General features: G+C 43.2%; 1 protein-coding gene across 1 annotated transcript; it reads left to right on the forward strand.

The window, feature by feature from the left end:
- Positions 1–2,020: 2,020 nt before the first annotated feature.
- LOC132450377 (uncharacterized) lies at positions 2,021–4,033 on the forward strand. The gene is made up of 3 exons (XM_060042468.1): positions 2,021–2,042; positions 3,019–3,967; positions 4,018–4,033. Exons 1-3 carry the CDS (start codon positions 2,021–2,023, stop codon positions 4,031–4,033), a joined length of 987 nt encoding a protein of 328 aa, XP_059898451.1.
- The last annotated feature ends 10,788 nt before the right edge of the window (positions 4,034–14,821 follow it).

Raw genomic sequence — 14,821 nt, forward strand, 5'->3', positions numbered from 1 at the left:
TAAGATTATGTTCTCATGTCGAAAAAGGGTCAAAATAATGTTACGTTGTGAATCGACGTCTATTGGACTTGGTGACGACGCAGCTTTGGAAATGTTTGCTGGAATTGAGAAGTAAAGTCTAATGGTTATAAATATGTTCATAACATTGAGAAATATTAAACTGTCTACATGCAGCACAAGAGCAGTGCTTGTTATAGGTTTGGTGGGTGTATCAATTCCAACTATGTAGGCGGCAGTTGAAGCTATACTGAAAACCGCAAATTGGGGCAAACTACAAGGTAACTGGGAAATATAGCTTAATACTATTTTTTTTTCTCATGTGGGTATTAAGTGACTTGGCTTGAAAGTCAATTTCATGTAGGTTGAAAAAATGTCGTCAATACAACGTTGAAACGACGTGGGTCGAAAGACCGACATCAGAAAAACGTTCATATCGGCACCTCAACTAGACATCGTATCGACCTCCATGACCAATGTCGATTAGACTTCTCATGGACTTCGAAATGATTGTTGGGCTCAGTTCCAAAACCCAGGACAAGATTAAGATAATCTTTCCAAAATTCTTGAAAAGCTAAATCAATTGACAAGCCCCTTAAAGGTCCCATGGCATGAATTGCATTCACTCTATTGAGGTTTCCCTAGCCTGCCTATGGTCCCTCAGTAGCAAGAAATGGAGTTAGTTGTAAAACAAGCCCTAGGTATCATGCTCCGCCTTTGAAAAATAAAAGCTCAGACGCTCCGATTTCAAATGTGGCCCCATATGTCGTCATAAGGGGCTAGGTAACCTCCCCTTTCTCTGCCTTGCCCGAGTATTTGGCCCGCCAATGAGAGTGAGTGAGCTATGACCGTGCGAGCGCCACGTGTGTGTGTGTGTGATACACACAGTAACGTGTGTTGTACACTTTTTTGTTATTTGGATAACCGTTCTGCTGTTGGTGTTATGGCGCATAACACATCGGGTTCTCTGACATCTCTGGTATTTCCACAACAAGCCTCATAGTGGGGGTTATCTCAGCCATGGTTGAGAAGGAATTGGGGAAAAGAAACGTTGGCTTTGACTCCCTGAAGTACATGAACTGCGACATGGAGAAAGGGATTGTTGCCCGCGATTGTCTCCCGCTGGAGCCCCACTGCCCACTGCCCGCTGGGAGACAATCGTGGTAAACAATCGCGGGCAACAATCCCTTTCTCTCCTCCATGTCAAGGTTCAGTCTACTTCAGATTAATGTGGAAGTGGAAGAACCAGAGACGTCGCAGATCCCGACGCAGTCATTTGAGATTCATAATATTTTCTGGAGGAGCACACAGCTTTTGGCCATGATAATATATATTATATGATATAGATATCTATGTATAATATGATATTATTTAGATACAGGGCTCAAGCACTCCTGCCGGAGCACCCAGAGAGTTCTAGAATATTTGCAGAACACGGCCAAAAGCTGTGTGCGCCTCGCCATTGCGATGCATCCACTGTAAACACGAGCGCATGGAACCGTGGCCGCGAGCTGCTCAGGGCCACACCCCCACCCTTCACCTTGACCCGCCTCTAAAAACGGCGCGTTTGTTGAAAGCTCATCGTGGGACTTGCTCGTAGTGGCTGTAATTCTGCACTAAGGCTGAATTTCTTGAACGTCTTCAAGTACTGTATTAGAGGCCGACTAACACCTATATATAAGCATCCATAAAGTAGCATGCCATGGGTCCTTTAATAAAACAGCAGTTGTTGTATACTTTGCCCAAAGGAGATCTTACAGCGTTTGATGGAAACATATTGCAACATAAGTCTTTCATCCATTCATTCGAAGAGTTTGCTTTGGATGCCTGGAGAAAGGCTGGACACCTCAGCAAGGACTGTGCCAAACGTCTCCAGTGTTCCTTATGTAATAAACAGGAAGTTTTTTTGTATTTTTTACATCAAAGCAAAAGAGGCATCAGTGCGTAGCATACAGGTTTCTGTAAAAACTGATAGACATACTGGGGCCGGTAACGCACAGAGATATAAGGATATAATATAAGGATGGGTAGTAACGGGGACGCTGGCGAGTCTAACGCCGCTCTGTATGGCTTGTTTTTATTCAGTATTTTCAATATTTCTCACGATTGCATTGAACATTTTGTCGTTTTTTTTGGTCTTTAGTAGTTTAGCTAAGTTTACTAGTTATATATAGTCACTTTTCGCTATTGTAAGTGCGCCAGTTTTCTTTATTTTTACGTGTTTTATACGTGGAGTCGTACAGTTGGTGGACGCTGTTGACTTTTGAACGCTGCTGCTGCTGCTGCTCACCGGAACGTCATTCTGAACATTATTTTTTCGCGATTTTCTTTTTCTTACTAGTCTTTTAACTTTTTATCAGTTTTCTTTTGCTTACTTTCAACACCTTCTGTCTGAAACCCTTCTGGACCTCGGACCGGACTACAAAGTTAAGTTAAGTAACTGCGTCAGTTTTCTTGATTTATTTATTTATTTCTGAACGTTAAACGTCTGCGTGTTTTGTTTTGTGTTTTGTGCGTGGAGTCGTGCAGCTGTTGGTGGATGACACCTGCTGGCCGGCAAGACTGCTGCTAACCCCCGGCGCCGTCCAACTGGCTTCCCCGTCTCCAGCGTAGCTACAACCGGCTTGCTCCACTCCTCTGCCTCCGCTGTGCTGGCTCTGTGGCTTCACCATAATCGCCTGGATCTACCGCTGGCTTCTTCCGACTTCACAACCTGTGGATTTTTAACCTGTTCCTCTGGATTGCGCTATGTTTGACTCTCACGTAACGAGCGCATCTCTGCCGCTCCGTTACTCGGTAACGGAGATGTTACGTCTACGGATCTTCTCAAGGAGCCCCCCACCTCAGCTTGCATCCCACCACGACATTCTCAAACGACCAAAATACATCCACCGAGGCTCTGGACGGAATTTTCAGTACACTAATAATAATAATAATAATACATTTAATTTAGAGGCGCCTTTCAAGACACCCAAGGTCACCTTACACCTTACACTCACACCAGCAACAAAAACACCCGCCCCCCTCCTCGCACAGCCCGTACGGTCAGTCCCGTCAATCACAGTTTACTGTCCCCTCTGCTCAAAGCAACCTGCTACACTCCACTCACCTGTCTGAAACTCTGTCTGCTGAACACCAGATCCCTCAGTAATAAGGCCCTTTTGATAAATGACTTTATTGTTGACCAGAGCCTAGACATTCTCTGCCTCACTGAGACCTGGCAACAACCAAATGACTTCTCCCATCTAAATGAGGCTGTCCCACCAGGTTTTTCTTTTATTAGTAAACCCCGGGTTAATGGGAGGGGGGGTGGCCTCGCTCTCCTCCATCGTGATAACATCAAAGTCACCACTGTCACAGTCCCCCTTCACTCCTCCTTTGAATGTCTAACTGTAAAACTCTCAGGCCCCAAACCCACTATCATTGTCACCATTTACAGACCACCAAAACCCTCCGCCGTTTTCCTCAATGAATTCTCATCACTACTTACATCTGTATGTGCAATGTCCCCCACTGTTATCCTCCTTGGTGATTTCAACATCCACATTGACAACCCATCCTGTACTTTTGCTAACGACACATTCACATCACTTCTGGACTGTCTTGGCATCACACAACATGTCAACCTCCCAACCCATAACAAAGGTCACATTCTGGATTTAATCTGCTGCACTGACATCACTCCCACTAACCTTGATGTCATTGATTTCCCCATCTCCGACCACAAAGCTGTACTTTTTGACATTCATACCCAACTACACAAAACCAAGGAACAACGGACCATCTCCTTCAGAAACATCAAACTTATCAACACCACAGACCTCTCCACCATGATCAGCTCCTACCCCAACCCTCCCCCAGCTTCCTCCCTGACTGACCTGGTGACTCACTACAATAACTGCCTCTCCTCCTCCCTCACCACTCTGGCCCCCCTGAAAACCCGCTCAGTCTCATTCACCCACACTGCTCCCTGGTTCACTCCTCATCTGCGCCAGCTCAAAGCCACTGGTCGTCGACTAGAGCGACTCTACATTAAGACTCAACTCACTGTACACCGCCAAATGTATTCGGACCACCTCCATCACTACAAGAATGCCCTCACCACTGCCAAAACCTCATACTACTCCAACCTCATCAACACTGGTACAGGCAACAGCAGAGTCCTCTTCTCAACAGTCTGCCACTTACTTCAGCCTCCTAAATCCCTCCCTCCAGACATTTCCACCACCCAATGCACTGCGTTCCTGGACTTCTTCAGCTCTAAAATCAACACCATTCACCAACAACTGGCCTCATCTCGCACCCCCTCTGATGACCCACCCTGGATGATCACCTCTGGCCAACCTCTCATCAGCTCCCTCTCTGACTTCACCCCAGTAACAGAACAGACCGTTTCAGAACTCATCCGCAAAGCCAAAACCACCACCTGTCAGCTCGATCCTCTTCCCACCTCCCTTGTCAAAGCATGTCTTCCGTCCATCTCCCCCATGATCACCAACATAATTAACTCCTCCCTCACTACTGGTACTGTACCCCCCACTCTCAAGCTGGCTGCCATCACTCCCATCCTGAAAAAACCTGGTGCTGACCCAACTGACCTTAACCATTACCGGCCCATCTCCAATCTCCCTTTCATCTCCAAAACACTTGAAAGGGTGGTTGCCGCACAACTACAGTCCCACCTCGACAATAACAATCTCCACGAACCGTTCCAATCTGGCTTCCGTCCAAAACACAGCACTGAAACAGCCCTAGTCAAAATCACCAACGACCTCCTCCTTGCAGCCGACTCTGGATTACTCACCATTCTCATCCTCCTCGATCTCAGCGCAGCATTCGACACCATCTCCCACCCTCTGCTCCTGGACCGCCTGGCTGGCATTGGGATCACTGGTGCTGCACTCTCCTGGTTTACATCCTACCTCACCGGCCGTCAACAATTTGTTCAACTAAGCAACCACAAGTCTAGGTGTTCAGGTGTCTCACTGGGTGTCCCCCAGGGGTCAGTCTTGGGTCCACTCCTGTTCACCACTTACCTCCTCCCGCTGGGCACACTCCTCCGTCACCATGGGGTCCATTTTCACTGCTACGCTGACGACACACAGGTCTACATCTCCACCAAACCCACCGCTGCCATCCCCCCCACCTCCCTCATCACGTGCCTGGAAGAGATCCGGAGCTGGTTGAGCAGGAACTTCCTGAAACTCAATGGAAACCGAGGCCCTACTCATCGGATCCAAATCCACCCTCACTAAATCACAACACACCCCAGCTCCACTCATAATCATCGATGGATTCCCAGTACCCTTCTCCTCCAAAGTCAAGAGCCTCGGCGTCATCCTGGACAACACCCTCTCATTCGCACCCCATATTCACAACATCACCCGGACTGCATTCTTCCACCTCCGCAGCATCGCCAGACTCCGCCCATCACTGACCCAATCCAGCACTGAAATCCTAGTTCACTCATTTGTCACATCACGCATAGACTACTGCAACGCCCTCCTCACCGGACTCCCCACCAAACTCATCAACAGACTGCAGATCATTCAGAACTCAGCCGCCCGGATCATCACCCGCACCAAATCATCTGACCACATCACCCCTGTCCTCATCCAACTTCACTGGCTCCCAGTACACTACCGCATCCAATACAAAACCCTACTCCTCACCTACAAAGCTCTCCACAACCTAGCCCCCAGTTACCTCTGCGACCTCCTCCAAGAATACACTCCCTCCCGCTCCCTCCGCTCAACCTCTGCTGGACTACTATGTATCCCCACATCAAGACTCACTACAATGGGTGCCCGGTCATTCAGCTGTTCAGCACCCAGGCTCTGGAACTCCCTCCCCCCACACATAAAACAGTCAGACACCATTACAACCTTCAAGTCACAACTCAAAACTCACCTGTTCAAACTCGCACACAACGTCTAACTGATCACTGTTTTGATTGTTTGTTTGTTTTGTTTTGTCTTGTTTTTGTTTTATTTATTCCTTATTAATTGTGTTTATTTATTTATTTTTTCCACAATGTCTTGTTTTTTTTAAACGATTTATGATGACTATATGCTCTGTAAGGTGACCTTGGGTGTCTTGAAAGGCGCCTCTAAATTAAATGTATTATTATTATTATTATACATTAGCCATAGTACCTGTTCAGTTGAAAAGCACAAAAGGTAGTAAGATCGTTAACACCTATGCCTTCTTAGATCCCGGCAGCTCTGCTACTTTTTGAATCTCCTGAACAAACTTGACATCAGAGGAAAGATGACCAACATCTTGTAGAGAACCATTAAGCTGGAGGAATCTGTGCATGCCTACACAGTGAATGGATTGGAGGTTGGTGCATTGAATGAAAACAACTTATTGCACTTCCTGAATTTTACACTTAAAAGAGTATGCCTGTGGATATTGACAGCATCCCAAGGACAGAAGAGCTCTCTAAGTGGCCTTACCTGAGTGAGGTTCAGATTCCGAAACGTAATGCTGAAGTGGAGCTATTGAATGGAAACAATGTACCTAAAGCAATAGAACCGTGGAGAGTCATTAATAGTCATGGAGAGGGGCCGTACGCTGTGAAAACCCTATCTGGATGGGTTATCAATAGTCCTTTAGAAAGCAGTGTCATTACAGACAGCAATGGGCTATGTAGTGTTTCTGTTAATAGAATATCAGTTGGAAAACTAGAAGATTTGATAGTACAACAGTACAATCATGATTTTAGTGAAACATTGGATGGCAAAGAAATGTCAGTGGAAGATAGAAAACCCATTAGTCAGCAGTCCATCAAGCTGCAAGGTGGACATTTTAACATAGACTTACCTTTCAGGACTGAAAGCCCAGTCATGCCCAACAACTATCAGGTTGCAGAACAATGCCTGATAGGCCTGAGAAGAAGTTCAAAAGGAATGAGAAATTCAAGAGTGATTACACAGAGTTTCTCGAGGAAGTCATAAGCAAAGGACATGCAGAAGTAGTGCCACAAGCTGAACTCCAAAGAACAGACGGCAGGGTATGGTACATTCCACACCATAGCGTTTTTCATCCAAAGAAAGGCACCATTAGGGTGGTTTTTGATTGTGGCGCAACATTCAAAGGAACATCCCTAAATGCTGACCTACTCCAGGGTCCAGACCTGATGAGCACCCTCCTTGGTGTGCTCATTAGATACAGACAACATCCAGTAGTTCTGATAGCCGACATAAAGTCAATGTTTCACCAAGTCAGAGTCACAAAGTCTGATGTTGACTTTTTACGCTTCTTGTGGTGGCCTAAAGGTTATGTATCTCTACCCCCTGTTGAACATCGCATGACTGTGCATCTCTTTGGATTGGCTTCTTCTCCGAGCTGTAAAAACTTTGCATTTCCTCTGATGTCAAGTTTGTTCAGGAGATTCAACTGCCAAAGACAATAACATCTGTTTCAATCCAGAAGTGATGAGCACTATTGAAAACAATTTTTATGTTGACAACTGTTTGAAGTCTTTTGAAACAGAACAGAACGCTGTGGACCTGATGAAGGACCATACCTGTGTTCGCCACAAGGGTGGATTCCACCTTACTAAGTGGGTGAGTAACAGTCTTGCTGTACTGTCACATATCCCAAATGAAGATAGAGCCACTGAAATGAAAGAACTGGATTTAGACAGGGATAAACTCCCCACAGAAAGGGCCCTAGGACTATGATGGTGTGTAGAGAGTGACACATTCAGATTTAACATCTCTATCAAAGATAAGCCAAACACCAGAACATTGTCAATGGTCAGTTCTATCTATGACCCGCTTGGGTTCCTGTCACCTCTAACTCTGCCTGCTAAGTTGCTTCTTCCGGATCTTTGTAGAAACTAGCAGGCACGTGCAGAGGGGGGGGCTATGGGTGCCCGAGCCCCTGCCCTTTTCCCTCTGAAGGACCAAAGTGCCCTTTTGAGTGGTCGTTTAAATTTTCAATGCTTTGTAAAATTACACATTAACATGTGAATCAATTATTCGAGTATAAAAATGTCTAAAAGTAATGATACAGAAGTAAAGTTTGTACTTTGTAGCCTCGTTTACCGGCGCTCAGTGCGCTGCTGCCGCTGGGTGACGTCATAGGCTATCAACGTGACCTTTCACAATTTGCCTGCCTGCAAGATGCGCTTGTTGTTTTAAGAGACGGTACAACGCAGGGTAAGATCACTACAGAGTCAGACACAGACAGTTGTTTCCAAAACCATAAAGTTGATAATACTAAATAAACTGTAACAGTTATCTCGTTTTGTAGTGTCATTTTGAAGCATCGTTTTAACTGACCTGTGAAAGTGGCTACCACTCGGTTTATTTTCTATAGCCTACCAGCTAGCTATACAGCTAACCTATCTGGGAAACCTTTTGAAATTGCAAAGGGAAAGCATACATCGTTATATTTAATCTGTATACTCTGTAGTAACTACTAGGCCACATGCCATGGCCAAATCCGTTTCATGTCTACTCTGTCTCAGTGTCTCTAGCAAACGGGGTGAAATTGGTTTTATATTTCGACATTCGTCTATTTTCCGGGGTTGTATCTGTAATAGCGTCAAGTGCTTAGGGACCGTCAAAAAAGTGCAACGTCATTTTTTTAATTCTTAATAACTCACTTGAAATTATTCCTATCAACATCAAACCACTTCTGATGTGTTTATGTACTCGTTTTGTAGTCCCCACTACCCCTTGTTTTAAAGAAAAACGTTTAATTGTTTTTAAAAAATGCAAAAGTTTTCAGTGCATGTATTGCATCCATATTTAAGGCTTTATTTTTAATAGCTCACTTGTTCTTATAGATTTCAACACCAAACCACTTCTGATGTGTTCATAAACTCATTGTGGAGTTCCCACCACCCTGTGTTTAGAAATAGAAAAAGAAAAACATAAAAAAAATTTTTAAAGTCATACGTATACATTGTTTATAGTTAGGCTAATTCATATTCAAGGCTTTTATTTTGTAATAGCTTAATTGTTTTTATAGATATCAACACCAAACCACTTCTGATGAGTTCATGAACAAACATGTGCCCTTTTTTGAATTTGAGCCCCTGCCCCTCAAAGGGTCTCTGCACGGCCCTGGAAACTAGTGCAGCTGGGAACATGTGGTATCACCGGCTGCATCAGCGAAGTGGAGGAAATGGATGGCCAGCCTAGACACACTGGAAAAGTTCACAGTGGAGCGCTGTGTGAAACCAGATGGAATTGGAGCATCCACACAGGCTGAACTGCAGCACTTCTCAGACGCTAGTGAACATGCATATGGCACAGTGAGCTATCCGAAATTGACAGCAGGAAAACACACTGTGCATGTAGCCTTTATGCTGGGCAAGGCCAGAGTAGCACCATTAAAGCAGACGACAATACCACGCCTTGAACTTGGGGCGGCTGTCTTGGCTGTTAAGAGTACATAAAATGCTCAGAAACGAATTAGACATCAAGCTCAAAATTTCAACATTCTGGACAATACAGCCCCTCGAGGGTCCTGGATTCTTGGAAGAATTAAAGATGTCCTGTCCTCCCAGATTCCAAAGGCCTTGACAGTGAAAATAAAGACCAAGACTGGTGTCTTTGAAAGGCCAGTCAACAAGCTCTGCCTGCTACTGGAGGGGGCAGAAGAGCTGAATTAAGTGAAGCCCAGTGGTGCCGGCAAACGGTGAGTACCACCCATACATGTGATGTTTATAAGTTGAATACATATTTACACTAACTTAAGAGTAGATTTAGGCTCCTTTTATGTTTTGAATTTTGCAATAGATGCCTGTGCACACTATTAGGGGCCGGTGTGCCTGAGCCATATATATTTTGGTTCAAATTTCCTATTGTTTAGTTTCACATATTAGAAGCAATATAAGTATTAGATATTTAATTGATATTAATTATTTTGAATTAGAACAATATATGGTCACGTGAGTGTGTATGCCCCCCTATAGGTCAAGAGCAGCATAAAGGTATGCCAAACCTGGAGAAGGAGGGGTGCCGGTGCTTGCGCATACCATCATTGACGCCAACGAAAACTCACTAACAATACAATAGAACCACAGTTTATCATACTTTTTACCATTTCATTTGTTAAACAAAAGAAATCATCAACCCTATTCAATCAACATCTCTTGGTGTTCGAGTCGGATAACAAGATACCGGTACACATCCGAAGTGGAAATAACTCAAAAGCTGTGTCAATGGGACACAGTTGAAAACATCGAGATTAGCCACTGCAATAAGTTTCACCCAAAATAGGTCAACCTTCGTAGTAGCTACCTTAGAAAAACCGAACCCAAACACCCCATCATTCAAACATAAGGTTTGGATAAATGTAGTCATAAAAGAGCGTTGGGGAGCTACAGAAAGTTACGGTCTTCAACAACAGTAAAGTGACACAGGCCAATATAATAAAAAATTATCAATACAAAAAAAGGAAACAAATGTATAGCGTAACAGTTTAACAAAGTAAAGTGCTACCCTACAGACTCCACCTCGCTGGGTGATATTCATCGTATTGCCAATTTAATGAACTTACACAATTAAATAATTCATACATGTTTTGGAGAACTACTCAACTGAGAAATAACATCGGTTTTGATGGGCAAGATATTTACAATGGGTAATTGTCCAAATTGTAGACGATTGTACTACTCATTTTGCATGCTTGTACAACAAATAGTAATTTCTTAAAATTAATGACTCGAATTTTGTCTTTTGACTGTAATGTTTAGGAAGTGAATGGATGGATGAATCTATCTTTGCTCCAAAGATTTTCTATTTTCTATTTAAAAAACATTGACAGCAGTTTGATTGTTCTCACATGGAAAATGACATGTTTGATTGGAGTTTAAAGTGTTCCTCACCTTTACACATCTCCATAGTCTCCTGGATATTAATCCCAGGCCGTGTGCTAATAGGACAGAAGGCCAGGATGTAGTCAGGTGGGTCAGACGACTCCCCCTGAGTATGACCCTTGCTCTTCAGTTTTTTAAACAATTCATTGTCAGCATTCAGATATAATCCATTCACCGTGGTGAACCTACATTCATGGTAGTCTGTGAAAATAGAAATGCAGGTTTATAGTCAGAGTTGTCCTGATCTCGAATACATCAGCCATTGTCAAAACGGAGCAATATGTTTTTACAGAAAGTTTCAGACAGTGATTTTAATGTAAAAATGTGGGACTTGTTTGTAAGCAATGCAGTTTTGGTATATCCCGTCATGACAGCTTATTTAGATAACCAGACGTAGTAACGGGTATCTCTGCATATCTGTAAGGTCGCTACCTCTCCCTGTAAGCTCACACTTGGACGTTTCAAAGCATTTGCTAAGGATAGAATACGCCTACACCCAACGTTTAGGGGCGGCTGGCCTGAGCACGGAGTTGCGAGTGACGGCTAGCTTGACCCCAGTGTTATAACTTATACACTTTTTGCCATACGTCTGGGCAATAATAATCAATCCCATCACTATTGAGGGCAGTGTTTCCCCCACGTTCACACAGCAGCGGCGCGCCGCCGCTGCTGAATTTTCTCCGCCGCTGCAATAAAAATCCTTCTCCTAATTTTTTTTTTTTACGTAGCTCCTTTTAGAAAATGTACAGCGCGTAACGTCAATTGCGCAGCACGCGGCACATCGTCACGTAACCAACATCAAAGAAGAAAAATACACAGCGAGTGTGGCAGTTGTTGGCAGTAGGCTACCCTACACGGTTGCAAAGTTACATTGATTCTAGCAGTAGCGAGTGAAGCGGAAGATCGAAGAAAGAAGGAAAGAGAGAGACAGACAGAGAGAGAGACAGACAGACAGAGAGAGAGAGAGAGAGAAAGTAAGTTGCTAAAATGTGTCGCTACATGACCACCAGTGTTAAAAACCCTCTGAGCCCAATCATTTTATTGTATCTATAAACCGCAACCTCCGTGCCGTTTTTCCTCTAGTATTGTGTGTGTGTGCTTAGGCCTATGTGTGTGTGTGCGTGTTGTCGCTCTTTTTGGGATCACTCATAGCCTTTACAGGAGCTTATATCCAGTCAGGAATTTATAGCCTAGGTATTTTCGGGAACTTTGAAAAATGAATCCATACTGTTAGATCCGATGTTGTTCTTTATTGCCATATAAAATCCGTTTTCATCGCGTATTTTAGTTAGGGATTTATGCTAATCGCCTGTAAGCATGTGGTCATTAGCATAAATGCAGGGAAAGAACCTAAGGACTTCTTAAAAGATCATGAATAGTTTCTATTATGTATAACTTATATTTATTTTATAATTTTCCCATCACTTTTTGACTCCCAAGACTAAGAAGAAGTGTTTTAAGCAATAACAAGCTTATCATCCCTCTCTTGTCCTCTTCCCCTGACTCTCACTGTCTCACAAAGGAGCTGAGCTCACCTGAGGTCTATTTGTAGTGCTAAGGCTCACACTGATTGGTATTCAATTAGCTTTATTTTTTATTTTTCATGTGTGTGAGTCTGTGTTCTTTTCAAATTTTAGTTAGGTTTATAATTTAAAAAGATGTGTTTTGCCCATTGTTGCAGGAGATTTCATTTTTGAACAAAGTGTCTTATGTAAAAAACAGTTATGCTTTGGGCATAGCAACCATGTTTAGTGTTTAAGCATTAGGCAAAAATCTGTAAATAAATTGTGCAAATTATATTTGCGTTGTGGCATTTTTTGTTTAAATATTACTATACAAAAATATAGAAATCTGTAAATGAAGACCCAAAAGGCAAAGTTACAACACCAATAATCCCATCTACAGTAATACACAGGACTGTTTGAATAGGATTTAAGTGCATATTCTCCTCTCAAAGTGCACCAGATTCATGCATTCCAATGTAAAGGGTACAAAAAATTTTCGGCCGGGGGGGGATGGCCCCGGACCCCCCTAGAGGGATCGGGGACCACACCACCGCTGCTGAAAAAAATCCTGCGGGAAACACTGGAGGGAGCATTTTGCTTGGTTTCACGACATCTGGTTACCCGTTTACAAAACATTTAAGACTTTGAGTCCAAACATACTACTGGTTAGAAATTAACCACTAACTACAGCCATTCATATGTCGTCTTCAACATCAGTCTCTAGCAATACAGTACTGTTTTTTTATTGCTTCCTTGAGCCAACTCCTCTAGCAAGAGCAGCTAGCGATAACCGTCAGTGTGGTCTTTGCTTGAATGTTCGCTTGCTTTCTTTTGTTGCTTTGCACATCCACATCAACCTAAATCCCCTGTGATTCTTGGATAAATAAACTGCTAAAGAGCAAAAGCAACCATCTGTTTTGTTATAAAACGAACCCAACGTGGCTCTCTGTGTTTTATTGTTAGTAGAGAACCTGTGCTGGAATGTTAAACATATCTTAGGTGAGGGGCCCAAGGTAGCATTGTCTATTTAACCAGGCCTCAATTTACCACCTGGTTATAGTATGAAGACAAAATGTATGACATCACAGGTGTTATAGGTGCCTTGAGTGAGGTACTCTGTGTAAAGTTTGAAATCACCCCACATTTAAACCCTCTTTCAACATACTGAAGCATACAATTACTTTACCATGGTCAATGAGGTTAGCATGGAATGTCATGATTAAGAGGACATTATTATTGTCCTGTCTATTTAAGCTCCTTTCAGTAAAAAGTGCTACAAATGATTGCTTGGAACAACTTTTAGTAGCCAATATGCGCTCACCTTGTCGTCTTTCAACTTTGGAGGATTCAATCTCTGACAACACATAGAAACAGTTAGGTTTTTAGAATTGGGACAACATGATGATGTTCACTCCACCTCGTATCACTAAATATAGGAATTCCATTATCAAAGCTGCCATGGGGAAAGACAACCCTGAATCAGAAAACATTTGTTACATGACTTACTAGACAGGACCCATTCCTTTTGTGTTTTAAACCAATTCCCCTTGGCGGTAGTGGCCATCTGAAAAAAATAATCAAAAGATACTTCAAATGAAGGTTAGCATATTAGGTTAGAAATCTTGTAGTTTGGCTATTAGATGGTGAAGTTGAGGCAGTCTCGTAGGTCAGAGATGGTTGGTTTTGTTGTGACGTTAGCTGTTGTGCTTCATCAGTTCAACATACCGCACCTGCCGGTTCACCACGGAGCGAACCTCAGGTCAATGAATTAGCTCTGTTTTCTCCTCTTTATACCCTGCCTTGTTTTTTGTTATGGGTTAGGGTTAGTTAATATCCTAACCCATAATAAAAATTAAGAATTATAATTATGAATTATAAATCACTAAAACTGTGTATAATTCTAGTTATTTTTGATGGAAGGTCAGGGTGGGTGTGACTTGAATACGGCTCTGAGGAGCTTGTTGTTTGGTCAAGTGGTTCTTTATTCTGGAGATTGAACTGCTTTAATCTGAAGATTGAATTAGGAATTAGGAATGAATCGGCTTCTCTGGAGTTTCAACCCATCAAAACGAAGGTGGCATTCTTTCGTGACGTCAGACTACTTTTTCCAAGGTAGTCTAACGTCATGACCACGAGGTACCGGGTACAGTTTGTGTGACCGTGAGGAGCTCTGCCTGGAGTGTGTGCGTGTGTCTGTGTGCATGTGGCCGTGGGGCGCTCTGTCTGGTGAACAACATGAATTTGAAGTTTTATTCATGAAAATATATGAACTATTTACAAAAATAAAACGTGTAGTGTGCGTTTGCTAAAGTCAAAATAGTCACAGCTCATCTTGAGCATCTACTGTCTCCTGGTAGCCACGGTATATACTGCCCATCTTGTGCTGGGCCTCGTTTCAATAGATAAGAACATTTAGCGATGGATAACGAAGGATCTTCATTCGTACGATCATTCTCACGATGGATCCTGCAAACCATAG

The sequence above is a fragment of the Gadus macrocephalus genome, chromosome 21 (assembly GCF_031168955.1).
Source record: "Gadus macrocephalus chromosome 21, ASM3116895v1".
NCBI lineage: Eukaryota > Metazoa > Chordata > Actinopteri > Gadiformes > Gadidae > Gadus > Gadus macrocephalus.

Coding starts and splice junctions, on each gene's coding strand:
- LOC132450377 (XM_060042468.1), top strand. CDS start 2,021: ATGGGTAGTAACGGGGACGCTG. Junction 2,043..3,018: donor GGGTAGTAACGGGGACGCTG/GCGAGTCTAACG, acceptor AAAACACCCGCC/CCCCTCCTCGCACAGCCCGT.